General features: G+C 43.1%; 2 protein-coding genes across 5 annotated transcripts in view; one reads left to right on the top strand and one right to left on the bottom strand.

Moving 5' to 3' along the window:
* Positions 1-25,286, top strand: part of MTHFD1 (methylenetetrahydrofolate dehydrogenase, cyclohydrolase and formyltetrahydrofolate synthetase 1) — a 58,495-nt gene extending 33,209 nt beyond the window's left edge. The window contains exons 11-28 of one of the 4 annotated variants that reach the window (XM_027111466.1): positions 165-338; positions 1,207-1,343; positions 2,899-2,945; positions 3,783-3,890; positions 4,033-4,107; positions 6,445-6,547; positions 8,446-8,522; positions 9,148-9,288; positions 10,833-10,901; positions 11,171-11,282; positions 11,377-11,516; positions 13,771-13,812; positions 16,228-16,328; positions 17,182-17,359; positions 19,678-19,785; positions 20,317-20,469; positions 23,573-23,666; positions 25,039-25,286. In XM_027111466.1, coding sequence (XP_026967267.1) covers positions 165-338; positions 1,207-1,343; positions 2,899-2,945; positions 3,783-3,890; positions 4,033-4,107; positions 6,445-6,547; positions 8,446-8,522; positions 9,148-9,288; positions 10,833-10,901; positions 11,171-11,282; positions 11,377-11,516; positions 13,771-13,812; positions 16,228-16,328; positions 17,182-17,359; positions 19,678-19,785; positions 20,317-20,469; positions 23,573-23,662 — 1,855 coding nt within the window. In that variant the 3' untranslated portion in view covers positions 23,663-23,666; positions 25,039-25,286. Of the gene's footprint in view, positions 1-164; positions 339-1,206; positions 1,344-2,898; positions 2,946-3,782; positions 3,891-4,032; positions 4,108-6,444; positions 6,548-8,445; positions 8,523-9,147; positions 9,289-10,832; positions 10,902-11,170; positions 11,283-11,376; positions 11,517-12,928; positions 13,102-13,770; positions 13,813-16,227; positions 16,329-17,181; positions 17,360-19,677; positions 19,786-20,316; positions 20,470-23,572; positions 23,667-25,038 lie in introns of those variants that run through there. The other 3 variants (XM_027111467.1, XM_027111468.1, XM_027111469.1) reach the window with 3 other exon arrangements.
* ZBTB25 (zinc finger and BTB domain containing 25) overlaps positions 18,567-25,748 on the bottom strand; it is a 48,555-nt gene continuing 41,373 nt past the window's right edge. Inside the window, exon 7 of the mRNA XM_027111476.1 lies at positions 18,567-18,650. The gene's annotated coding sequence lies outside the window, so the exon portion shown is untranslated. The remainder of the gene's footprint in view (positions 18,651-25,748) is intronic.

Consider the following 25,748-nt stretch of genomic DNA (forward strand, 5'->3'; position numbering starts at 1 on the left):
AGCTTTTGCTGTTTTCACACTGTGGATGGTGGGATTTTAGCTGATGGATACCATGGTTATGTGTATGCCCCCTCCGAACGTGGTTGAGGTGGGTCATTACTAGGATGGCATTGATTGAGTCCCGTGAATAAAGGTTGATACATACTTTCTATATTTCTCCTAAGTGACATTGATATATCACGGTCTTGCAAGCCAAAGCCCATTGGTAACCTGGCTCGAGAAATTGGTCTGAGCTCTGAAGAGATAGAATTGTATGGTGAAACCAAGGCCAAAGTCCTGCTGTCAGTACTGGAACGCCTGAAGCACCAGCCCGACGGGAAATACGTGGTGGTGACCGGGTATGGTTTTTGTCCATTTGCCAGTTGAATCTTAATATTAGTCCTGATTATTATTACCAGGGGTTGCATTTGCGCTTAGCCATGTATATGTGGAGGTTCCTTTAATTTGGTTTTAGCTTTTTATTTATTTTTTATTTTTTTAAATTTTTTTTTGCGGTACGCGGGCCTCTCCCTGTTGTGGCCTCTCCCGTTGCGGAGCACAGGCTCCGGACGCGCAGGCTCAGCGGCCATGGCTCACGGGCCCAGCAGCTCCGCGGCACGTGGGATCTTCCCAGACCGGGGCACAAACCTGTGTCCCCTGCATCGGCAGGCAGACTCTCAACCACTGCACCACCAGGGAAGCCCAGGTTTTAGCATTTTCATATGTATTTTATCTAATTTGATCCTTACAGCGACCCTGTGAAGAAGAGTAGACAACTCTATAGAGATGAGAAAATTTGTCAAGGTTATTCATCTAGTAGGTGGAAGAGTTTGAATCTTAAAACCTGATCTTCAGATGAAATTGCCTTTTTTAAACCCCAGATCATTAATTCTGTAGATCTGTTGAGGATTCATCTATGTTTTTGTTTGGCTAAGTTAAAAGCTAGTTTTTGAGACTAAATTGAGAAATTAAAAGTATAGCAGTGTCTCTTACAAAGTAGAGTATATTTGCCCCTAACTGTCAGAAGAGCTAAAATGCAGAAGTCTTTTTTAGTTTCAAACTTGGGGGAAGTTACAACTAAGACCCTTGGAAAAGATCCCTTTCATGTGTTTCATCTTTCTGGTTATTCAGATTAAGAGTCACTCTCTAGGATCAGAGCTGACTTAGTGATACACATGAATTTAATTTACATAAATGTAATTTTCCTGTTTTGCTTTCATCTTGAAGAATAACTCCAACACCCCTGGGAGAGGGGAAAAGCACAACCACGATTGGGCTGGTGCAGGGCCTCAGTGCCCATCTCCATCAGAATGTCTTCGCGTGTGTGCGACAGCCTTCTCAGGGCCCCACCTTCGGAATAAAAGGTATTAGTGATACCAGACCTGGGTGGCCAGAGGGCGCCTGCACCTCCTTCAGTCCTCCTGGCCCACTTGGCCCATGAATGTGTGCGGGGTCTTCAGCTCATTCAGACACTAGAAACAGCTTCATCACATCCCAGAAGAGCATCATGGTGCTTTTGGTGAAGGCTTTCATTGGATCACCCCAACTCCTGCTGTCACTGTCTGACACTGCACAGGGATTCCCTGGGATGGGTAATATGTAGCCAGGGGTGCTTTTATATGACCGATAGTCGACTCTCATAGTAACAATAAAGGTAATCACAGCCGCTGATCACCATGCTGACTTTCTAGAGACAAAGACAAACCCTACAGATGTTTCACACTGAGGGAATAAGAAAAGCATATGCTTTTTGAGTATAGGCTTCGTGCCAGGCTTTGTGCTAAGCAGTTTATGCCTATTACTTTATCTTCTAAGATGGTTAGTTTTATCTCCACTTACAATAGCAGCAACTGGGATTCAGAGGTAGCTTGAATTCAAGGCAGTATCATCAAGTACCAGGGTGAGTCCCCACGTCTACTTCAAGCTCTAAGATAATACCATCAACCCAGTGTTTCTTCTGATTAGATGAAAACACAACATCAATAACTGTACTTCACCTTCAGTTTTTGATAGCTGCAGTACTGCAAACATATTCATTTAATTAAAATTATTTTTATTAATTAAAATAGGTTCTCAGAGTCAGCTTCATCATTTGCTTGGCGATAGGGTATCACATATCCTGCTTGTTCTAACAATTACTACAAATGTTGATACGGGGTACGCCTTTGTCCTTCTTCAGCCTATTGTTTTGATATAAGTGCGTTAACTTAGTTCTGCCTTTGAGCTTAATAACCCCCTTTTATTTCAGAATGAGCCTTTTCCCCCTTATTGAACCCAATATGCTCCTTTTCCTCTTATCACAAATTGCCCCATTTTCATTGCATGATCTCTGCCCCACAAAAAAAACCCACACAAAACCTCTACCTCAGATTGACATTTATCTCACTGTTAACCTGGACATTTTTAACTGGATTTTGGTTAGTAATCCAAATGGGCCAGCAAAAATCTAGCAGTTAAGCTGTTTTCTACCATATGTGTCCTATTTAGGAAGAATTGCAGTCTCTGTGTTTGTGTTGCTGTGTTTATTTTAAATATTCCTTTTTTAAAATGCCAGAATAGCATTTATGAGGGTAGGAAATTGAACAGGTTTGCCTTTATGTAACTGTAGGCTGGGTTTTTCTTAACAAATGTTAGGAATCAAGGGGAACCTGTTTCTAAAGATAATGAGTAGGTATGTTATGTGTTTATGGTTTTGTCAGTTAGATTCAGATTTCAGTTGAGAGACTATTCAGAGTGAACAAGATCAAGCGGTTTAGTTTGGTCAAGAAAATTAGAAAGCACTTGATCAAATCTGTCCAAATGATTGTAAAAAGTAAATAATATGCGGAGCATTTACAAAAACCAATTTGCTTTCATTTGATTTGCAAGTCATGGTGAAACGTGCTTAACATGAGTCTTCAACCTTGACCTGTCCTCCAGGTGGTGCTGCAGGCGGTGGCTACTCACAGGTCATTCCTATGGAAGAGGTAATGTGGTCTGGGATTTGGTTGGATCAGACCTTTTTTTATAGTTTTTCCTTCCTGGGATTAAAGTTTATTGTAGAGATCTTAGTAGGCAAATGACTTGTTTGCTCAACAGAAGCAGTACGTCAGAGAAAAACATCTTAATTTGCCAACTTTTAAACAGTTTACTTTTTTTTGTGGTATGTAGGCCTCTCACTGTTGTGGCCTCTCCCGTTGCGGAGCACAGGCTCCGGACGCGCAGGCTCAGCAGCCATGGCCCACGGGCCCAGCCTCTCCGCGGCATGTGGGATCCTCCCAGACCGGGGCACGAACCCGTGTCCCCTACATCGGCAGGCAGACTCTCAACCACTGCGCCACCAGGGAAGCCCAACAGTTTACTTTTTTGACATGACAAGGACTTCAAAGCCTGGCTTGCAGTGAAAATAATAAGCAAGTGATTAAATGAAGCATAAGATAGGGAAGAACAAACATGAAGTGAATTCAAAGTAATAACCACAGAAGTGGGAGCAGCGTATAGGCATGGAGTTGGGTCGCTCCAGTGTACTTCTTGCTCACTGTTTAAAGGACGTGAGTGTGTTCTTACTAATCCAACGTTGCTGCTGATCCCAGGGGTGTGGCGTTTATGGTTATTGGCCATGTCTCTTAGGGAAAATCAGTGTTCCTTCTGAGGACAGATAGTAATTTGTTTTCAAGAGATAGCTGTGTTGGTGTTTGTCCACTAGCTGTGCTGCCATCAGTTTTCCGTTGGCTTTACCATAGGGATTGCTTTGGCTGCAATAGAATGAATGTGAAAAGATGCAGAGAAGTTGGAAGACTGATGTGGCTTCTACCCTTTTGTAGTTTAATCTCCACCTCACTGGTGACATCCATGCCATCACTGCGGCTAATAACCTTGTGGCTGCGGCCATCGATGCCCGGATGTTCCACGAACAGACCCAGACAGACAAGGTAGGCTGCTGAGACCCCCACGGGCACTTTCAGAAGGTTTGAAGCACTCGAATTAATGTTGGACCCTTGGGTACCAATAATGCAGGTAGCAAGACAGTGGCGTTCCTCTCTCTTAAAAGCCCTCTTCCTCCTTTTCTCTAAGGCCCTCTTTAATCGTTTGGTACCATCAGTAAATGGAGTGAGGAAGTTCTCTGATATCCAAATCCGGAGGTTACGGGTAAGCTTTTCCCTTGTTCATTTTTGATATTGTGTGAAATTAGGTGATTGATAAGGAGGTTATAATCTCCTTAGAGTAGCCTGTTTTGGACAAGTTCGTCCATAACCATAGTCATAAGGTTCTGATATACATAAAGATGGGTGGCAGAGGTTGTTTCTCACTTATCTTTGAATTTTTAGTGGTTAGTCCCAGGATCAATAGAGCACTGAGGACCTGCTCTCAGCTAAGAAGAACGACACTTCTTTATAGCATGGATATAGGAGTCAGGATGCCAGCGTGGCAACATAGCAGCTTCTAGAGTTTGAATACCTGCTCTTTGCAGCATCAGGGCCTTAAGCAAGAGTGGTTACTTCTGTATTTTATTTGAACTTCTATTACAAATATATAGTTATTAAACGTACACTGTACCATATGACCCATAAATTCTACTCCTAGGTATTTATTCAAAAGAAATGCAAACTTGTATTCATATAGAAACAAAATCTACAAACAACCTAAATATCTTTCTGTAATAAATGGATAAACAAACTGGTACATCCATGCAGTAAAAAGGAATGAACTGTTGATACACACAACAACTTGAATGAATCTCAGAGGCATTATGTTGCTTGAAAGAAGCTAGCCGCAAATGGTTGCATACTGTATGCTTCCATTTATATGACATTCTCAAAAGACAAAGCTATAGTGATGGAAGATAGATCAGTGGGTGCCAGGAGTTATGGGTCGGGGAAAGGTGTGGCTATAAAGGGGTAACACAAGGAAATTTTCAAAATAAAATCCAAAATATATTCTTGTGTTACTTTTACATATGAAAGAAATGTTATATATCTGTAAATATTCTTTAGACTGCCTGACACATATAAGCATTCAATAAATGGTATGTGCTACCTAGTTATCAATAGTAGTTACACTCACCTTATTTTTAATTTTTTGCAACTTTATATTTTAATGCTGTAAGAATAGTACACAAGCTCCAGATGCAGTAATGATTTACATTTTGCCCTACTTGCTTTACAGTTCTGTCACTATTTATATATATGCATTTTTCTCTGGACTTGAGAAAAAGTGACTTTTACACAGTTTGATATTTTTTAGCTTCTCTTGTTCTCACACCCCACAAAACATCCTTGCATAAGGTAAGTCAGCTATTACCTTGTTATGTAAAAGAATTGTGTTCTGCAAGGCAGCAAGTACTGTAGAAGAGTAGGCAACTTCTAATCTTACCTTTGCTCATGGAACTTTCTGTCAGGTGTGGGGAGGGGCTGGACTCAACCTTTAAATGATCCTTTAAAAAGCTCTGGGATTTGAGATCAAGGACTTGTCAATTGCCACAGCACCCCTCACCAGGTTGGAACTAGAACGTCGATCTTCTGTTTCCTGGTCCCCAGGCATCGTCTCTTGTGCTGTATTATCACAGTCTACCCACCAGGTACTCAGTCAAGAAGGGTTGTCAACAGCAAATTCTCAGCTTAGTGACTGAGGGTTTTGCTGACTTCTGTAAACAATGTCATGTTCCAGGCTTGTGATGCTATTTGACAAGCCAGTGAGCACCAGCTCTGAAAACACACCTGAGGTTTTAAAAAAAAGTCCTCATAACCCAGGAAGGGAACTATGGGAAGAGTAGGGTTTGCTGGGGCCACTCAGATCTAGCAGGAGTTAAGAGAAAAAGAGAGTACATTTTAAAGGCATTTTCCATTTCAGTATTTGACCGTGGTACACATTGTAAATAAATAAATTTCCAAGTTCCGTGAGGAGGAAGAAACAAACCCTTCTTGTGCCTTTTGGAATAGTAAGAAGGCAGTGAAAGGATAGTACTACTTAGAAAGCATGTACTGTGCTAGAGCAATGTCTCTTCTTTTCTTCTGCATCGAAAGGACTATTTATCCCTTTAAATATATTCAAAAGGTCAGCATATTAATTTTTAAAAAAGCATTTAAAGTGATTTACATTGATTTTTATTGATCGATATTTGTTTTTGCCCTTCTAATTTTGCATGTGACTTGGGCTTCTCAACTGTTTGATTGAAAAAGCTTTTCCTTTCAATATGTTTGCATATGGTGAGTTAGGTACAACACTTTTTGGTCACTATGTTTACGTAGGGCTTCGGTTTAGGGAAATGCCTCTGGTGCTCAGTGATAGGGACAAACATGTTAATAATACCTTTGTACATGTGTGAATGGGAAATAAAGATTTAGCCAAAGGGATCATAGTTTTCCCTTCTGAATTTAACATGGTTTATATTTCCCCTATCTGGAGATAGGGATAAAAAAATTTTTTTTTAAATCATATCTGCTTTTGTTTGGTTTGTCTTATTTTTTAATTTTCCTACCTCTTCAGAGACTAGGCATTGAAAAGACTGACCCTACCACACTGACAGATGAAGAGATACACAGATTTGCAAGATTGGACATTGATCCAGAAACTATAACTTGGCAAAGAGGTACCAGAGCAGGGTGTACACCCCATTGGTTTGGTTATACTGCACGCCCCATGACCTCCCTTAGAGGTGATAAAATGGGAGGTCCATAGCTTGTGTGTGGGTATTTTCATGGTTAAGGCCTGACTAAGATGGCGACTCACTCGTTTTCCTGGCCACCTCCATCAGTCTCCCTCCTTATTAGCTGTAATCAAACCTCCTTTTGTTCGGTTAGCTGGACATTTTGCTGGCTCTTCAGTGTTCACTGGCGTGAGGAGGGTTTTAAGGAAGTTCATACATAAACCAAAAATAACATTTTGCAACTTTCATTTTATGCAGAAAGTTTTGGTGTCATTAAGTAGAGAAGTGATGTTTAATCACTTCTTAAATCATGTTGCCCTTTATTCTTAGAACTCTTGTCTGGCATAAGTGACTTGATTTTTCTTGTAGGTCTGGAGCTTGCCTGCTCACTTTTACCTCATTTTCTTAAACTCTCTTGTAACAAAGTAGGTAGCCTTCAAGGTTTAAACATCCAGCAGACTGGTGAGTGAGTTGCCTGGTTTCACTGCCAGATGTTGCTTTTCTCTGTGTCAACTAGCATGGCTTAGAGTTTTATTTTGTACCAACAGTGTATGCGTCTAAACTCTGTCACTGCTGAGAAGAAATTTTCATCTAGATGCACAGAATGCAGCTGACAGGCAATTTATTGACTGCTTTTGTGACTGTCGTTGGCTCAGTAACTGTGCTAGCTAATGGCATTTTTAAGGCAACTCTCCTAATATCTAAAACCACACTGATCTTTCTCTTCCTTTGCTTCAATAGCTTTAGACATATGGTATCATATTTTATGAGGAATAAGCTAAAGATCCATTTTGAAAATTTATTATCACAATCATTTTTCCTTTGCTTTATATGTAATTCATGCTTTCTAAGAAAGTAGAAGCAGACAAGGGAAAAACATGGATCATACCCATTGACTGGCTGTTCTATACACAGAAATTAGATGCAAGGAACTAGACACTATTTTTTTTAAAAAAATAAGGATACACTCCAACAACTCATTACATCCTTCACTTATCAAATGGGGTGGTGTGTGTGTTTCCCCAAGTGCTGCACAAGACACTGCTTTTAGTGTTTAAATTATTACAGTCTTTAAGGAAAATACTTTGGCATGTTATCAAGTACCTTGAAAGTGCCTCTCCTCTTTGACCCACCCTAAAAGAGTGTGAACTGGTTTGCTGCTGTTTTTCATTTTGTGTTTTGTTGTTATTTTTGGTATGTCATACAAAAAACAAAATTGGGAATACACTAAAATGTTCACCATAGTTAGACCTAGGAGGTGGGGGGATTAAGATTAGTTAGTAGGTTGATCTTTGCCATGTTTTCAAGAGTATGCAATTGGAAAGATGTTCTGTCATCAGAATGGAAATTACTTCTTCTAAGTGTGCTAAAGGAAAGAGCAGGTCTGTTACCCAGCCTGCTTCAAAAGGCATTGCCTTTGCCCTGTGTTTATGGGCCTTGTGTGTCTCAGGGTTATGTAAGATCAGTGAGTCATCCCACAGAACAACATAAACCTCGGCCTTTTGAAAAACTGGCCTGCTCTGTTTTTTTGTGGAGTGTGGAATATGCTTTGAAACGGATTCCAGATTTCTAGTTAATTGTTTGAATTCTCTAGGAAGAATAAACCAAGCCACTCTACCGTCTTGTCTTTAATTCCTGCACGTTAATGGTATGAAAACATCATTTCTAAACTTGGACCCATATTCTAGCTTTACCATAAATTTTGAAATCAAATATTATAGTCATTAAGTTAGATTTGTTGCTTAAAATTCTGCTGGTTCCTTTGACTTTATGGTCCTTTTCCCTCTCTACTATATCTGCTGTATTTTCCCTCTCTACTGTATCTTCCTTTTCTACCGTAGTGCTGGATACCAATGACAGATTCCTGAGGAAGATCACAATTGGACAGGCTCCCACGGAGAAGGGGCACACACGGACGGTAACTGCCTGTTCCTTTCTAAGTAAATTAGTTCATGGGCACTAGATCCTTGCTGCTTCTATCCTCCTCCATCCCCTCCTGATCAGCTGATACTGCCAGCTGTTGTTCTGCCTTCTCCCTTGTAAAATGAGAGCGAGTAGGTGTGTGGTATTGAGCACTCCTGACAGTTTTTGCAGTAAATCCCATGTGTCACCTGTGTATTTTTCCCCCAGTATTTTTTCCTGGAGGTGGAGTGCCCCAAGTGAATATCCTTGTACATGAATTGATTAAGATTGCTTCTTTTTTGTGGCCATTTTGCAGTATGTCTCTTCAGTGTAAGAGCTTCTGAGTTAGTCCCTTGTATGTTAGGGAAACCATGATCACATGATTACAAGCTGCCTTCACAGGGATCGTTGGTCCTGCTAGAACATTTATGCGTAAAAATCGACTACTCAAGGTCTTAGAATAATTAATTACAAATTTTTGCTGTTGGAAGGTTATTTTCATTAAGTTCTTTTTGTACTGTTCTTTTATTCTGTCCTTTTAAGCTATTTGTTTAAGCCTGGGATGCAAACAAGGATTACTTTTGCAATCCACGCTTCTGTTTAACACAGTTTTCCCTGATGCGTCTTTTCCCTGCCAACAGGCCCAGTTTGATATCTCCGTGGCCAGTGAAATCATGGCTGTCCTGGCTCTCACCAGTTCTCTAGAAGACATGAGAGAGAGACTGAGCAGAATGGTGGTGGCATCCAGCAAGAAAGGGGAGCCCATTAGTACCGAAGATCTGGTGGGTAGCCGGGCACTCCAGACTTGGCAATCCATCTGCGTCTGTTGTCCCAGCATTTCTGAGCAGTTACCACTGACAAAAACTGTGGCATACTTAAGATGCTGCAATTAACTAATTCATATGATCTTGTTACTCACTATATAATTATGAAGTTTATAAAAAGTACTCCATAGTGAGTGATAGATGGTATGTGCCAATAATAGACCACAGGTGGTTTGAGCAATATCTTCAGCCTGTGAGTATTTCCAAGAGAGGGTGTCTGACTTCAGTTTCAGAGAGCATCAGGAGTCCACGTGAGGCCCTTAGAGCTGAGCTTTGAGTCACCCCCCGGCCTCTCCCCATGACAGGCCTCCCTGCATAGAGGCCTCTCATCATGAGGCTCGGCACCATATCCACGCTGATGACCACATTGGGAACAGCTCAGCCAGTTCTTCTAATGGTCCTGCTCTATTCATTGTCCACATCAGGATTATTTCTGAACTATCTACATGGTATTATGGAGTTTGAAACGAGATAATCTTATAGATTACTTTTTTTTTTTTTTTAGATGCGTTGGGTCTTCGTAGCTGTGCGTGGGCTTTCTCTAGTTGTGGCGCGCGGGGGCTACTCTTCATTGCAGTGCGCAGGCTTCTCACTGCGGTGGCTGCTCTTGTTGCGGAGCACGGGCTCTAGAGCACAGGCTCAGTAGTTGGCTCACGAGCTTAGTTGCTCTGCGACATGTGGGATCTTCCCGGACCAGGGATCAAACCCGTATCCCCTGCATTGGCAGGCAGATTCCTAACCACTGCGACACCAGGGAAGTCCCCTAGATTACTTTTTAAAAAGCCTGTTTGTGTTCACATACACCAAAATGGTTGGCCTATGATTAGCGGTCTGTCAGATGAATCCGGAAAAGGGGGGAGATATTAATTTCCTGTTTTCACAGTTAATGTGTATAAGAACAGAAATTGTTTTAAATTTTTACACCAAGCCAGGAACTTAGAAACTCATTAAAACTGAATATAAGTGGGATCCATAGCTTTATCTTACAGTGATACCAGTTTGTTCATCTGTGGCTGGATGGCTTAAAAAGAGGGACCTGATATGTAAGAGTTGGTGTTGAACTCCTGCATAAATTTTCAGATTAAGGTACAGGAGACACATATTAAATCAGGTTTACAGCCATTTCTGCCCAGACACCAAAGTTACCTATAATTCAGTATTCTTAGGAACTAGCGTTTCCATACCGTAAATGAGTCTAAAATGGATTATCCACATCGATCAGCAACAGAGCTTCACTGAGATGCTTGTTTCCAGGCTTATGTATTTTTCCAGAATTTACATATGGATGTCATTTTCATTCTCTCTTCTCCGTTAAGATAATTGGCAACTTTATTGTATATCCTGAAAAATAAATAAACAAATGAATGGGTGGTCTAGTTTAGGTAAAAGTACTCATTGGTCCAGGATGGCTAAAAAAGGAAGACCTAAGAATGTTGAATTTTGGCTTCAAAAGGTAGGTTTTTTGCTGGTGGGAATCAACCCTTCATGCCTTTGTTTTGCAGGGAGTGAGCGGGGCATTGACAGTACTCATGAAGGACGCCATCAAGCCCAATCTCATGCAGACATTAGAGGTGAGCAGAGTGACTCCTGCCTTCCTGGATTGGTTGTAAAGCAGATTGTTCCTGGGGAGTCAGAGACCTTCTCTCCCTGGTCATCTCTTTCTTCCCATTCTTTCTCATAGTTGTGACTGGGACTTTACTGAAATCTAAAAGAGGCGGCTTCATACTTTCCCTTGGGAAGTCTTTTTCTTTTGGATTCCAGCTAATTTTGGTCCCCTTACCGAGTGGTCCCTTTTGAAGCAGGATGCGCAGCTTCGCTCACGATGTCTTGATTTCCACAGGGCACTCCGGTATTTGTTCACGCTGGGCCATTTGCCAACATCGCACACGGGAATTCCTCCATCATTGCAGACCGGATTGCACTCAAGCTTGTTGGTCCCGAAGGGTTTGTAGGCGAGTGCTTTTGCAAAATCAGTGATAGACTGTTTTTTCTTTTAACATCAAGGGAGTTGGGATGGCATTTTTACAGTTGCTTTTCTCGTGACAGTGACTGAAGCGGGATTCGGAGCAGACATTGGAATGGAAAAGTTCTTTAACATCAAATGCCGGTATTCTGGTCTCCGCCCGCATGTGGTGGTGCTTGTTGCCACTGTCAGGGCTCTGAAAATGCACGGAGGCGGCCCCACGGTGAGGATCAGGAGTTGGAAGAGGCTGGTTCTCAGAAATGTTCTGAAGGCTAAAGGGAAACTGGATGACTTGTGCCAGTTTCTTCATTAAGCTGCTCTTGTCCTCATGACTAATGGGTTGCCAGAAGCAGGGGATGTTCAGACGGCTCTCGTGCTGGCCGCCTTATCACTCCTAGGCAGTACCAGCTCTTGGCATTTTAAGAGGGCCGAGGTTGTCTTCATGGCCTACCTTTCGGAGCAAAACACCTGATAATATCAAAACCCCTCCAAGGACATGTGCTTGGCTATATTTACAAAAAACTCCTTTATGTTCAGACTGTTCTTTTTAAATCTGAGTCCCTTTTCCCTCTAACGGTGATGTTGGCAGCCAGCCAACCAAACCATTTAGCTGAGATAGAGGTCAGCCCCTTATTGGGAGGTGGGTGCTGGGCAGGACCGGTAACAGCTTGGAGTCGGGGGAGAAGGAGCTCCAGACTGCCTCCAGGTGATGGGGAGAAACAGGTGAGCATGGTTGATCTTCAGCTCCAACCTGAACTTTGTGTTTTCCTGAATTCATACTGCTTAGAAATTGTACTTTCTGCTCTATTATTTTAACACCTTTTCTTCAGCACCTGCATGTGAAGACATGGTGCTCGTTTTCAGAAATTAGTTGAAGTATTAAATTCCTGTCCTCTGGGAGCTGGTCTAGTAACTTGATAAATAAGACCTCCCTCACCTACAAAAGAAACTCACTGTTTCTTAGTGTAGTGATCAGGGATTTTCCTGTTATAGCAGTTCTCAAGAATGTTGGTCTCAGAACTTCCTTACGCTCTTAAAAATTATTAAGGGCCTAAAAGAGCTCTTTGTTCAGGTGAGTTATGTCTGGTGATATTTACTATATTAGAAATTAAATATTGACATAAATATTAACATAAATAACATTTTTTTAAGTGAAAAGTGACTATATTTTCCAAAACAACATTTAGGCATTGTACGTTTTTCAGATCTCTTCAGTATCTCGCTTAATCGAAGACTGATGGAGTCTCATCTTTGGCATTTGATCTGTTGTGATATCACATGTTACATAATCTTTGGAAAAGTCCATTGTATACTCAGGAAATAACGAGAGTGAAAAGAGCCATAATGTCTTAGAATTATGGAAATAGTCTTGAACTCTTGGACCCCATGAAAGGATTAGGTCCCCACTAAGGGGAGAGCCACTGCTCTCACAACCCCAGCACACCTCTGCAGTCGTACTCGTCCCCGAGGCGCTCCTAGCCCAGGATGCCCCTTTCTGCTAGGCGTGCAGGACGGACTCCCTTTTCCTTCCTGATCATAACCAACATTTCTCTCTCTTGCACCCCCTCACTCACCCTCACGCCTTTGCACCTCCTCTCCTGATCTCATGTCTGGAAAACACTGTGGGCGCGTAAGCTGGCAGCACTGAGAGGAGAGCTTTGCGCACAGCTCTGCCGGGACCCTCGCCTGCTGCTCCTGTTACCTGCTGGAGCCACGTGTGGCCCGGACCGTGGGCTCAGGTCCCTGCTTCGTGCCCCGCCTCTCCGAGGCCCCTTTGGAGTTGGAGCACCATGGTGTCTCTGAGGAAAGGGAGCAGAGCAAGCTGAAGGCTTCTTAATCACTGTCCATTGCCCAGTGGGGTCCCGGGAACTGGCGCCTTCACCCCTGTTGCACTTCCCTGTGGATGCAGCAGGGCTGACCCACCAGGTACCTCCGGAACAGTGAGCACCCACAGAGGAAGAAAATCCTTGTGTGTTGTTTCCCTCTTGTTCCTGTTGCTCACGTGCCCCATTCAGCCCCGCAAGGGAGTGGGCTGGCTCCATGGACCAGCTCACGGACCCGTCGCAGGGCATCTGACTTCACGGCAGATGTCTCAGGGTGGCTTTTGCAGGGCTCACAGCTGCCTTGTTCTCTACACTGAGCTTTACCTCCACCCCCACTGCTGTGTGCTTCACTCGCTGGGGTTATTGCCCCTGCCAAGGACACATCCCTTCCCTCACCTGCCTTCATAGATTCATCCCTTCTCACCTCTTCAATTCAGGCCACGAAGGTCTCCCACTCTGCTCAAAGCAGTCATTTTTGTTCTGTCCCATAGTTTTGGTCATAGCTCTAAATCCTTAGGGCAGAAAACAACCTTCTACTGCTGTGTATCCCACAAGCATGCAGCTTCTGGCCTTTAACACATGGCAAAGCACTGTTTGAAGCCGAACTCTAATTGAAGTAGAAAATGCCTCTGACTTTGCTTCTTTTCCTTCCAGGTTACTGCTGGACTTCCTCTGCCCAAGGCTTACATAGAGGAGGTAACTTCAGTCACTTCTAATTACTTGGCCTAGAAAGCACCACGTTCTGAATCAGCATTTCCCAACCTGGCCCATTTAGAAATGACTGGGCTGTCGCTATGACCCAGGGTTGCTCTTGGGAGCAGGGTGTGCTAACAGGCCTGCAGTGTGCTAAAGAACTGTACTAAATGAAACAGGGAAGAAATGCCTCATAAAGCAATTGCCCGCATAGGATGTCAGTAAAACCGCTCCCCTAGACCAGTGGTTGGTTCTCAACCAGGAGCAACACCCCCCATCCCAACCCTCACCCCAGCACATTTTGCAGTGTCTAGAGACATTTTTGATTGTTGCAACTTGAGGTGGGGAGTGCTACTGGCATTCAGTGGGTAGAGGCCAGGGATGCTACAGTGCATAGGACACTCTCCACTATAAAGAAATATTCAGCCCAAAATGTCAGTAGTGCTGAGGTTGAGAAAGCCTGCACTAATCTCATGGAAGTTTCCTTGTCTTCCCTGCATTAGCTCGTTGATTCTCAAATGCCGTTCATATCAGAAGCAAGTAGAGGCCTTTTTTGAAATGCTTTTTCCTCTGCAGAGTTAAATCCATATTAAGGGGCCAAGATAGGGTCAGCATCCTGGTTATTTTTCTAGGCAGTTTTCATAAACTGATTTGGTTTATGGCATTAAGCAGGGGCTCAAGGAATTGTGAGCTCAAACCTTTTCATATTTATATCATTAACCATCGAAGAAACATCTCTAGCACCAGTTTGGGGTTATCATGTGAGAGATTAGGCCCCCGAATGAGATGGTAAGCTCGGCTGCTATCACTGTTGATTCAAGTTTTTCTGCCTTTTTTGGAAGCTTTTAAATTGTCAGGCAGTACAGGGTCACTTTTCAGCCCCCAAAGGAAGTAATTCAAAAGCAGCTAGCAAAGAATTGCTGGTGCCTTCAGTTTGCCTGTCTTCTGAGTTATGATTTGCCTTTTATGGTCATTTGTCTGATTCATGCGTAGGAGGGGAATTCACAGTTCTGGCCCTCCTGCCACCCCGCAGCCTTTCCTGCATCTAATTAGAGCAACTGCCCCTCACTGGCCCAGCTGGTGTCTTCGTTTAAGAAATTCTACTTATTTAAAACTGTTCTCAATCAATCTTATGTATTAATTGGTTTTCATGTGACTAGAGGTAAGGAATTAGCTGTGCTCTTTAGAATGTCAACTAAATTCTAATCTCAGTTTTCAATTATTAAAGGGGGAAAAAAGCATAAATCATGTTTATAATGATCTCAGTTGTTTTCTATATCTTACCTTTTTTCTGCTGTTTTATGAAACCCACAAACCAAGCACTATTACTGCTAGGTTTTACTCACGATCTAGTGTACTTATTTTTATATAAAACTATGATATTTTCATTTTTAAAATACTTAATGTATTTTAAGCTTATATAATAATATACCCTTGGTAAAAAAAATTAAATAATACAAGAATATAATATATATATGATTTGAGTCCCCAGTTAACAGTTGGTGCGTATCTCTCAACATTTAAAAAAATTCCATGAATATGCACGTGTATTTTTGTATTTGTCCAAAAATGGGATTAATTAATCTCTTCATAGTTTTGCCATTTCAGTACATCTTTGAGAGGTTCCATGCTAATACAGATATTCGCACTTTTCATAACATGTACCTGATACATATTTATCGAGTGTGTATATCGTGATTCACTGGCTCAGTCCCCTACTGAAGGAGCTTTGTGTTGTTTGCAGTTTTCCCATGCTGCAAGCAGTGCTCCAGGAAGCATATTTTAAAATATTTTAAAATGTGTTTCCTTAATTACTTTCCTTTAAATTTCATAGTATTTGGTTCTTAAAAATGGTATTTATCTCATTTCTGACACAAGAAGGTTTATGGTTCTAACACAACATTGTAAAGCAACTATATACCAATAAAAATTAATTAAAAAAAAAAAAAGGTTTATGGTTGAGTTCATTTAAACCCGTGAAAGCATCACTGACGACTCCATGTTTTCTGACAAATGCCACGCACTATGTATGCTAGGCCCTGTCTTCTGATGGCAGGGTCTGTGCCATGCTGAACAGAGTCGGTTTGTACTGCTGTACCATATAAGTACATACAATCTATAAAACAGGGGTCGTAAATATAATTTATTTAAAGGCAGCTGATTCCGTTCAAACAGCAAATAAGCTATTAAGGTACAGCACGATGAGGGCAGATGCACCAGCAAATCTCACCCTTTCAGGGCAGCCAGGACAGGAGCACAGCTCACCCTAGGGCTGCAGGCTCCAGCATGTCTCTATTGGCTTGTCCTGACAGTGAGTGGCTTCTGGGTCAAGGAGACAGTTTCTCTTTTAAGAAGAACCTGCAACTGTTTTCAGTTCTGCTCTCTGACCTCACAGACCTTCCACTGTTGTTTCTGCAGAACCTGGAGCTGGTTGAAAAAGGCTTCAGTAACTTGAAGAAACAAATTGAAAATGCCAGGATGTTTGGAGTTCCAGTGGTAGTGGCCGTGAACGCCTTCAAGTAAGTATAAAGTGTAAGAGTCGAGGGGGACTGTGGAAAACGGCCAGCAAACATCTCCTGGTGCTGATTGTGCAGCCCAGCTTTTAGCTTTGTTCTCTTCTTCAGTTACTGCTATTGGTTATTAAGCCTGTGCTTTGGGAGCTGTTGATATGACTGCCATATGACAGGCACCGCATATGTCACAGGGGACTCATCACCTCACTTGCTGAGGGTCCAGAGTCAGATTTGGCTCCTGTGGGTGCCCTTCTCCACCAGGTGAAGTGGGTAACACACAGGCCAGAAGTTAACTGTTCCTTTTGGTCTTTAAAGGCCTTTTGTGCTAAGAGAAGGTCATAGCCCTACACAGTTCCATTAGTTCACCAGGCCTGGTAGGATGTTGTCTTGACAATTTGTTAAACGTATTGAGCTGGAAGTGTTCCTGTAAGAGAACTTGTGTGGGTTGTTTAGTTATTGTAATGCTGGTTTTGGTTTTGTTCTGATGGTCTAATCACAGCAAAATAGGAAGCAAAATTTTTGAAAAGCTAGTATTTATCGATTCCTTATGATGTGCCTAGAATGTTATAAGTACTTTGCATGTATTTACCATCTAAGCCTCATAACATCCCAATGAAATAAGTGCTATGATTATGCCCATTTTACCCATGTGGACACCAAGGCACATAAAGTTTAAGTAACTGGCTGAAAGTCACCCAGCTAGTAAATTGTGGAGCCAGGGTTCAAACCCAGGCAGTATTACTTGATTAGTGTCTGTTTATCAGTGGGTAATTCACATGGGTTTTAATGGCAAAAACATGACAGATTCTGTCCTCTCCAGCCATCGTCAATGCTTTAACATGAAGTGTTGCCTTTACAGGACAGATACGGAGGCCGAGCTGGACCTCATCACCCGCCTCGCCAAAGAACATGGGGCTTTTGATGCTGTGAAGTGCACTCACTGGGCAGAAGGGGGCAAGGGCGCCCTGGTGCTGGCTCAGGCCGTCCAGAGGGCAGCTCAGGCACCCAGCAGCTTCCAGCTCCTCTATGACCTCAAGGTGGGTTACCTGCTGTATGCAAAAAAACAAAAAGCACAGTGCAGTTTCTGTGTGGCTGCTTCTGCTTAGAGCCTGTGTTTAGCAGCTTCAGCCTGTGGGTTTGATTCCCATGTAGGTGAGTTACACGACCACAGCCTGGACTCTCAACTCCAGACAGATTTCTTATCAACACACGTTGCTGCTTACGGGCAGAGGAGGGCGTCCAGGCAAGAACACCCCAGGAGGTTGGCTCACATCCTAACTTTGAAAAGACTGACAGTACAGTCCCTTTGCTGGCAGGAGAGAGAGGGTTACATATAGAAGCAAGAGTCATGGCAAATTGGCAAGGGGCTACATCAAACTCAGAAACATTTTCCCCAATATAGGGGAAAGCAGTGTGGTCCGAAGTGTACTTCCTGGTACGGGCGCTGCCTCAAGTTCAGAGAAGCACCCAGGTGCAAAACCAAAGCACCTTGGCAGGCTTCAGCATTCTTTCCATCACTGAGTAAATTATGGTACATCTGGCTCAGGCAGAAGCACTGCTTATTCTGGGATGCAGTAAAGACAGTTCACAAAAATGTTGTTATTATAGGGTTGTATTTTGTTTTCAGTTCTCTGTGTATTTCAGGATGTGATTAGACATTAAGTAGTATGCCCACAATAACTGGAAACTGTTAGGAACATGGGATGGATGTTGAAGCTAGTTCTGCTTGTATTATCTAGGCTGCTTTTTGGCTTGGTTTTTAGAAGATAATCATAAACTTTCAAAAATAGCCATAAAAAGGTAGACGGAAGAAACCCTATTGCTCTTGAATTTTAACAATCTCGTTTTCTTTGCCCCTTGCAGGTATAATACTCTTATATCTTAGTTACAATTACTTAACATTCTCCTATTGACATGGACATTTTCCTGTTGAGCTTTAGTTTTATAGACTGGTTTGAGAACCTGTTCAACCAACCATCTTTTTAGGAAATGCCCAAAACACAAGTTTGCACACAAATACAAAGCATTTATAGGCACCTTTTCTAAGCCGCATCCACAGTACCTGAATTAGGAAACCCAGTCCTTGAAGGCGAGCAGGAAGCCTGGAAGAAGTGGGGTAATGAGGACTTTATGACCCATTTCTACTTGGAACTTTTCTCTGTTCTGACAAACAGGAGGCTGCCACTTTTTGTCTTAAGCATCTGTTGGTCTTAAATCACTCCTCAACGGAAGTACTTTTGCTTCAGAAGTTCTGAATATGCCTTGGCATTTATAGAGCTCCAATTATAAGAGGCATATGAAAGTAGTTCCTATTGGATCTTTATAAAGCTGTAATTGAATAGACAATTATATTTATTTATATCCATTATACAAAGCCCCTTCATAAATGATCACTGTTTAGTTGAAAATGTTTATTTTCATTATTTAAGATAATTATTTCTTTCACCAAACAAAACTCAGTGTTCTCTTAGCCTTAGTTGCTAGGGAGCATAGAGTCTGATATTGCCTAATTTCAGTGATTTGCTCACCCAGGTTACCTGTGAATAGCTGTCCTTCCCATTTCCTTCGGGTAGTTTCTCCCTGTGCTGTTTGCTCTGAATCCTAGTGCCTTGAGCTAGGCTGCAGGAGCATTTAAGAGGCCAGGCCCCACTTCCGAAAGCTTTGCCCTGGAGGAAGCAGCCCTGGGCTTCCTTGTTAGACCTAGAGGTCACTGGTTGGACCACTGGCCTCCCTCTGCTGCACTGTTTGCACAGGTGCCATGGAAAGCATATCCTTTCCCACCACACCCATTGCATGTTGGTTGTGTAAGTCACTAGGTTGTTTAAATATGTAGATGATCTAAAGAAATATATATATATGTAGATGATCTTGTTTTTATAACAGTTTCTAAGTAGCAGCAATTAACGATCGGTATGTTGTGTTAAAGATAGCATCTGCCTCTCCTGTACACACCAGGGGTTCTGTGAATGGATATCAGTTGCCTTAGTTCATAAACAGTATCCCAGGTCTGCTTTGACAGGAGACTGATCTTCGTTATTGGAGCGTTACATTTTATTTATGAAGAAATAGTTATTCTTGAGTAGTGAGCAGTATTGTTTATGATAGTGAGGTCTTAAATACACACACACACAGTAATTTTACACCTGTGGGACATTTTCCACATATAAAATCTGGGGCTTGGTAGTAAAAAAAAAATTCTAATCCAATAAACCTCAAACTATTTGCCTGTTTGTGTATGTGTATAAAAACTTCTCTGGCCCTTTTGGGGACTCTGACCTGGAACATGGCTGTAAGTAAAGGTTCGTGTCCTCATGGGTGTCTAGTCATGGTCTCCCCTCTCTTTCCTGTCTGTTAGCTCCCAGTTGAGGATAAAATCAGGATCATTGCACAGAAGATCTATGGGGCAGATGACATTGAATTGCTCCCCGAAGCACAGCACAAAGCTGAAGTCTACACAAAGCAGGTAGATGTTTGGTTGGTTCTTTCAGCTCTTTATCCAGCAGGCCTTGGGGTCAGAATCCCTGCATTCTTCCAGCCCACCAGGCATTGCTTCCCTCCTCTGGGCGGCAGCCTTCTCCCCTCTTAAATACTGAGCGTGGATTAGGTGGTCTGGTCCCAAGTTCTTTATCTACCTAGAGGTGGTATGTGAGTGTGGGAAAGCCATGAGGAAATATGGGGTGTCTTTATTGAGAGCCTTTAGTCGTACCTTCATGTCTGCTCCAAGCTATCATTTTTAACTGGTTATATAAATGAAAGTGAAATATTCACTTGTGGGATATGGTCATGAGTGCTTACCTCCTTCACCCAACAAAGGTTTTTTTTTTTTCTAATCAGTAATACCTAAGCTGGAGGAGGGCAGTGACGTAGAGATGTATGTAAAGGGAGTTGGATGTTTCAAATAAATTGCAGAAGCCATATCAGCAAGGTGCCCGGATGTTCTTCGTTGCGTTGCCAGCCTTTCATTTGTCCCACTTCTGTTCCTGTCTTTCCCCAGGGCTTTGGGAATCTGCCCATCTGCATGGCCAAGACACACTTGTCCTTGTCTCACAACCCAGAGCAAAAAGGCGTGCCCACTGGCTTTGTCCTCCCCATTCGCGACATCCGCGCCAGCGTTGGGGCTGGCTTTCTGTACCCCCTGGTGGGAACGGTGAGTGAGCGCTGCAAGCAGAGAGCGCTGCTTGTTTACCCGTGCTTCTTAAATTGATTACTGAAGCCATCACGCAAATGCCGAATTAGCAGAGTTCATTGCTGAGGAGAAAGCTGGAGTCGGGCCCGTTACGATGAATCGTCTTGCTATGGACCATCTTGGTCTCAGTTCAAGGATGATGCTGTGACTGCTTGTACTGAATAATAATACTGTTTCCCAGTGGCAGTATGACCTTGACTGAATCCAGGATGGGCTTGATTCGTAGGCTGTGGTGGTGCTTATATATAATCACAACTGACTTTTTTGGGCACCTTTCACAGGCTGACTCGGTCCTCCCAACCAGCCCCTTTGAGGCTCTGCACCTCCCAGGTCTTCTCGACAGGCCTGGAGTTTATGCCTGAAATTCAGGGAATGCATCATTTTTGAGTAAAGAATTTTCCCCTTAAAATGTGAGTGAACCCTGTAGATATGAAAGGGAAGGGGGTTTATTTACACTTTGAGATGATTTGATTATCAAATCTCATCTTACAGGTTTCATGCATGTTTAAGGAGGAAAATTGCTAATAGGGAGGTAGAGGAAAGCTTAAGGACATACTTGCAGTTTGGACTAACTTTGTCCCAGGGTCTGCATTGATCCTGTGCCCAGGTTCCCCCACAGATCTGCCCAGTGTCCTACATCTGCAGATTGTTCTTACTGCAGTACAGGATCGAAATAATAAACTAGGCCAATACACAAGTAAAGGAAACCAATAGACCTCCTTTTGGAGCTTCTTTCAGTATAGTAAGAAAGCAGTAGGAGGTGATATGATAGTTGAAAGTACGGAACATTAAAACTGAATCCACTTTCACCCCTGCTGGTTTTGGCCTTGGGCAGGTTATTAAAGGTGTGAGCCCTGCTCTTGTCAGCTCTCTGTGGGGCAGCGTCATCGCGTCACAGTGGTGGTCAGACAGGGTGTGTGCACCAGTGCCCCTCAGCCCCTCCCTCCAGAGGCACAAGGCGTGCGTCGCTCTGCTCCGAGACATCAGTGCCTGGGGTTTGTAGAAATTCCCTTTCAGTAGGAACGTTAAACCATTTACCCAGCACCTCGAATATTGCAGAACGTGTGTTGTTTCCGGAGAAATTATCAGCACCTAGCAGCTGAAGGAGCAGTATTGTCGCTGCTACTTTGATGTGTGGGTGCAGAGGGGTGGCTGTAGAGACGAAAGCAAAGCTGAAAGTGTCAGGCTGGGATTTTCTCATCCAGAACAGACTCTCACCTTAGAAGCCCACCTGGACCAAGACGTTTCCGCACATAATCTAGACGCCTTAACAATTACTGTTCTTCAAGGTTTCTGATTGCCGTTGGGGCCTGAACAGGGTTCAGAAGCCTTGAGAGCATTTTATGTACTAATTCAAGGTGTGGTGGCTTCTTTTTGGAGTTTTATATCTAAGTTCCTATATGTATGTACACATACTCTTTTCTTTTAAAAACATTTTCTGATTATCAACATGACCAATGTTTAAGGGGAAAAAAGTCCTCTTTGGGAAAGAGTAGTACTGATAATTCTACTAATCGCTATTTTGGGGATTATCTTCAGAATTTTCTGCCCATGTGCACATGCGTGTCTACATCAGCGGGCACCTGTCCTTCATCTTTTTTATTTAATTTATTTATTTTTATTTTTGGCTGTGTTGGGTCTTCGTTTCTGTGCGAGGGCTTTCTCTAGTTGGCAGCAAGTGGGGGCCGCTCTTCATCACGGTACGCGGGCCTCTAACTATCGCGGCCTCTCTTGTTGCGGAGCACAGGCTCCAGATGCACAGGCTCAGTAGTTGTGGCTCACGGGCCTAGTTGCTCCGCGGCATGTGGGATCTTCCCAGAGCAGGGCTTGAACCCGTGTTCCCTGCGTTGGCAGGCAGACTCTCAACCACTGTGCCAGCAGGGAAGCCCTGTCCTTCATCTTTAGTGTCATCTTCAGGCTCTTAGGCTAGGGCGGAGGACCAGTCCCTTCCTTTTTCCTCCTTGTCCCCACGCTCAGCAGTTGCTTATCTCTTACAGAATGTGAGAACAGAGACCCATGACAGCTACCTGTAGTAGGTTCTAGGAAGTATTGATTGGCGCTCAGATGTCAGAACCAGCTTTTGGGTTTTTTTTTTGCGGTACACAGGCCTCTCACTGTTGTGGCCTCTCCCATTGCAGAGCACAGGCTCCAGACGCGCTGGCTTAGCCACCATGGCTCACCGCCCTAGCCGCTCTGCGGCATGTGGGATCTTCCCGGACCGGGGCACGAACCCGTGTCCCCTGCATCGGCAGGCAGACTCCCAACCACTGCGCCACCAGGGAAGCCCTCTATGACATTTTTATAGTTAAGTTGTAGAAGTTCCACTTAAACTCTTTTCCTGTCTAGATCTGATTTGAAACTTGTATGTATGTATTCATTATAAAGGACATTGTTACAGGTTAAAAATATACTGAGTTTTCCACTTACAAGCCTTACAGATTTATATCTAAGTAGATGTTTGTCAAAGCCAACTCTTTAGAAAAAGAAGCAAGTGTAAATAAAATCCATGAGCATCGCAAGTTCAGGTTTAGAAGGCCAAATTGGACCAGTAAGAACAGTGATTGTAAAACCATCTAGATTAGGTATAGAAATGTCTTGGCCCAAGTTAAAGGATACTGATTCCTAATGTTGTGTTGCTGAAGCAAAAATAATATGGGTATCTACACAAGACTCATTAAAACAAAATTAAACAGCAGACAAGCCCTGCACCTCCTTTTGGTTTTGTGATGTGAGGACCAAGGGGGTGAATAACTGACTCCTCAGCCCCCCCAGCACCTGCCATTGTGGGACGAAGGTGGAGGCACCTCCTCAGCCTCTTATTGCACCAGGCTGTGTGGGAGCCCATGAGGAAATCTGGTGTTTGGTTCGCTGGAGGACTCGAGGGTTTCTCTCTGAGATCATAACAGGATCAGTGACTTGGTTTTTAATATGTAACATGAAGAGTGCCATTTTATGGTTAACTATAAAATAATATTCTGTCTTTGTGCCTTGAGCTTTCTAGCTGAAGGGAAGGTGAAAAAAAATCATATTAAGTTTGTTTGTAATGCTATTTTGCATCTCCTAGATGAGCACCATGCCTGGACTCCCTACCCGGCCCTGTTTCTATGATATTGATTTGGACCCTGAAACTGAGCAGGTGAATGGGCTGTTCTAAACAGGTAAGTTGTTTCTGGTGAAAGTTCTGCTTTTTTCCTTATGAGGCATGTTTATGAATTATAGGACTCCAGCTAAAGCTACGAAAGCGCAAATTCAGTGCTTTCAAAAGATTTCTTTCCAGACATCAGTGAGAGGAGAGGGGGCAGTAGTGTAACCAATGAATGAAATACTTACATTTCAATATTTTTGGAAAAAGAGCAGGGTTCATCACAGTTTGGCAGCGTAGGGTGGAAAGGCGCCATCCAGTGAACTAAGGAGGGACCCCAGTGGAGGTTAGACCCCCTCTGTGGAGCCCCAGGAGGCTCCGGGCTTGGAGCTGATAGCACATTGGAGGGCAGGAGCAGCTGAAGGTCTGCATACTCTGAATAGACAGTTGGCACACAAGAGTGAGTAAATGTCCCAGAAAGTAGAAAAGAGAAGGAAGCAGGACCAGTCCAGGAGTTCTTGGGTCTTAAGTGAAGGGCCCCCAAGTACTCATCACAATGAATGGGCCACCCCTGGACATATCCAGGTGAAATTTCAGAAACATCAAAGATGAAAATCCTAAAAATCCTCTCCAAAGAAGAAGAAATGGCTTTTGCCTATGAAAAAAACTGAGAATTAGCCTGAACCTCTGTCTTCTTATCAGCAGTAAAAGGCTCCTAGACAGTGGAGGAATGCCCTCCAGGTCTACGGGGAAAGATGACTTTCCACCTGTGTTTACACCCACCAAATCTATCCAGAGGTTTTCAGACACGCACAGTTTGGCACCCCGACGCCTCTTCCTAGGAAGGGATTTAGCAGTGTACTCCAGCACAGCGAAGACCAAAGAAAAGGGAGACACGGTTTTCAGGAAACCAAAGCCTGGTCTGGACTGTAAAGAAGGGGAGTCCTGACAACTGCAGGTGACCCAGAGTTACAAATCCCACATGGAACAGGAGAAGGGAGGAATTGAGAAAGAGTAGAGAGAGCTAGAAAGACAAGGGTGTCAAAAGGGTAATTATGCAAAAGAAAAGCTCTAACATTGTTTAAGAATGTAAAGGTCCAGGTGGAAGCAAACCGTGGCCATCATCTGGGCAACTGTAAGGGTGGTTGCTCATAGAAGCACCTCTGCTTACACAGCAGAGAGACCATGTGCTAGATGCTGGGGGAGCACACAGAAATGTCATCCTGGCTCATGCTTGGTCTGCCCTTGAACAGTATTCACACAGCCATAATGTAAATGCTGTGCATTGTCTTCAAGTCTATGGACAGACCCCAGAAGAGCTGGCAGTGGGAAGGGAGGTAAATGTTGACAACTTTGACAGTGAGAGAGGGTGATGGTGCTGTGTGGAAGGGAAGAGGAGATGTTTCAGTGCTTAGAGAAAACTATTTCTTGTTTCATTTTCCTTCCAGATTGTCCATCTTCAAGAAGCAACTTTGAAAGTTTGGCCAGTGTTTATTCAGGCCTCCTATCGGGAAGTGTGTGGAAGTTGAGAGAAGTCAGTCCCGGCCCCGAAGATTTTCTGAAAAATAAGTAGTGGGAGTTTTCCCAGAAGCCTTTCTTCAGTCTTAATTCCCACCATTGTGTATAAATCAACACAAATCATGCACATGCCTAATTACTGCATCCATAGAATAAAAGTAAATAATTTTGCAATCTCGGTGTTCAAATATAAATTGTAGCATTAACAGACTGCTGCCCTAGCTCTGCTGTCCTGTGTGATCTGGGAGACCCCTTGGACTGAAGAAGCAAGTTGTAGTGTGTACTATATGATACATTGTGTTTAAAGGGGGAAAGGTGCATGGCTTGTGTGTTTCTGGGAGGACAGGAGACCTCCTGAGAGGGCTGAGAGAGAAGTAGAATCCAGAGGACATGCCTTTTTGTCATATACTTTTCTGTATTGTTCTTTTTTTTTTACGCCGAGAAAGTATTGCTTACACAGGTTTTTGTCCTGAATTTCCTTAGAATTCCCGTTTCTGTCACAGCTTTAGCACCATTTTTTTTTTAAATTTATTTTATTTATATATTTTTTTGGCTGCATTGGGTCTCCGTTGCTGCGTGCGGACTTTCTCTAGTGGCGGAGAGCAGGGGCTACTCTTCATTGCCGTGCACAGGATTCTCA

This window comes from Aethalodelphis obliquidens, unplaced genomic scaffold, assembly GCF_003676395.1.
Source record: "Aethalodelphis obliquidens isolate GAN/ISIS:26980383/991018 unplaced genomic scaffold, ASM367639v1 scaffold10, whole genome shotgun sequence".
Lineage (NCBI taxonomy): Eukaryota > Metazoa > Chordata > Mammalia > Artiodactyla > Delphinidae > Aethalodelphis > Aethalodelphis obliquidens.